This window comes from Myotis brandtii, unplaced genomic scaffold, assembly GCF_000412655.1.
Source record: "Myotis brandtii unplaced genomic scaffold, ASM41265v1 scaffold537, whole genome shotgun sequence".
Classification (NCBI taxonomy): Eukaryota; Metazoa; Chordata; class Mammalia; order Chiroptera; family Vespertilionidae; genus Myotis; species Myotis brandtii.
The window spans coordinates 564,341-564,870 of NW_005369971.1; the positions used below are offsets into that span (position 1 = coordinate 564,341).

The following is a 530-nucleotide window of genomic DNA, read 5'->3' on the forward strand; positions in this document are numbered from 1 at the left end:
CTTGAACAGCGTCTTCCCTGTGATCATCTCCGCCATGATGCAGCCCACAGACCAGATGTCCACTGAGGGAGAAGCCCCCTCATCAGGGCTGTGGGCCGGGGTGGGGGAGGGATGCACAGTGGGGGACATGGGCACTGCTGGCTCCATCCCAGCTCAGCAGCCATGGGCGGGGGGCGGGGTGGGGGGGAGTCCAGCCGGGAGGCGGAGGCAGGCAGTGGCCCCGTCTCCGGAGCCTCTCACCTGTCTGTGTGTAGTGCATCCAGTTCAAGATGACCTCGGGCGCCCGGTACCACCTCGTCACTACGTATCCAGTCATCTCGCTGTCGGCCTGCCTGGCCAGGCCGAAGTCCAGGATCTGCAGCCAGCACCAGGAATGGGGGGCAAAGGGACCCCCGGGGAGTGAGTGGGCCAGCCTGTGGGCCAGGGGGCCCCAAGCAGCTGGGGACACTGGGCTCCTGCCAACCCGCCAGGGCCTGAGGTCACAGCCACGGGCCCTCCAGCCTCCCTGGGCTCCTCCCCCGGCCGGTGCA

At 68.3% G+C, this 530-nt stretch overlaps 1 protein-coding gene across 1 annotated transcript in view; it reads right to left on the reverse strand.

Annotated features, from left to right (window-relative positions):
• Positions 1–530, reverse strand: part of MAPK12 (mitogen-activated protein kinase 12) — a 6,599-nt gene that overhangs the window by 3,602 nt on the left and 2,467 nt on the right. The window contains exons 6-7 of the mRNA XM_014549188.1: positions 241–355; positions 1–62 (exon numbers count right to left, since the gene is read on the reverse strand). The exon at positions 1–62 is cut by the window's left edge and continues 7 nt beyond it. Coding sequence (XP_014404674.1) covers positions 1–62; positions 241–355 — 177 coding nt within the window. The remainder of the gene's footprint in view (positions 63–240; positions 356–530) is intronic.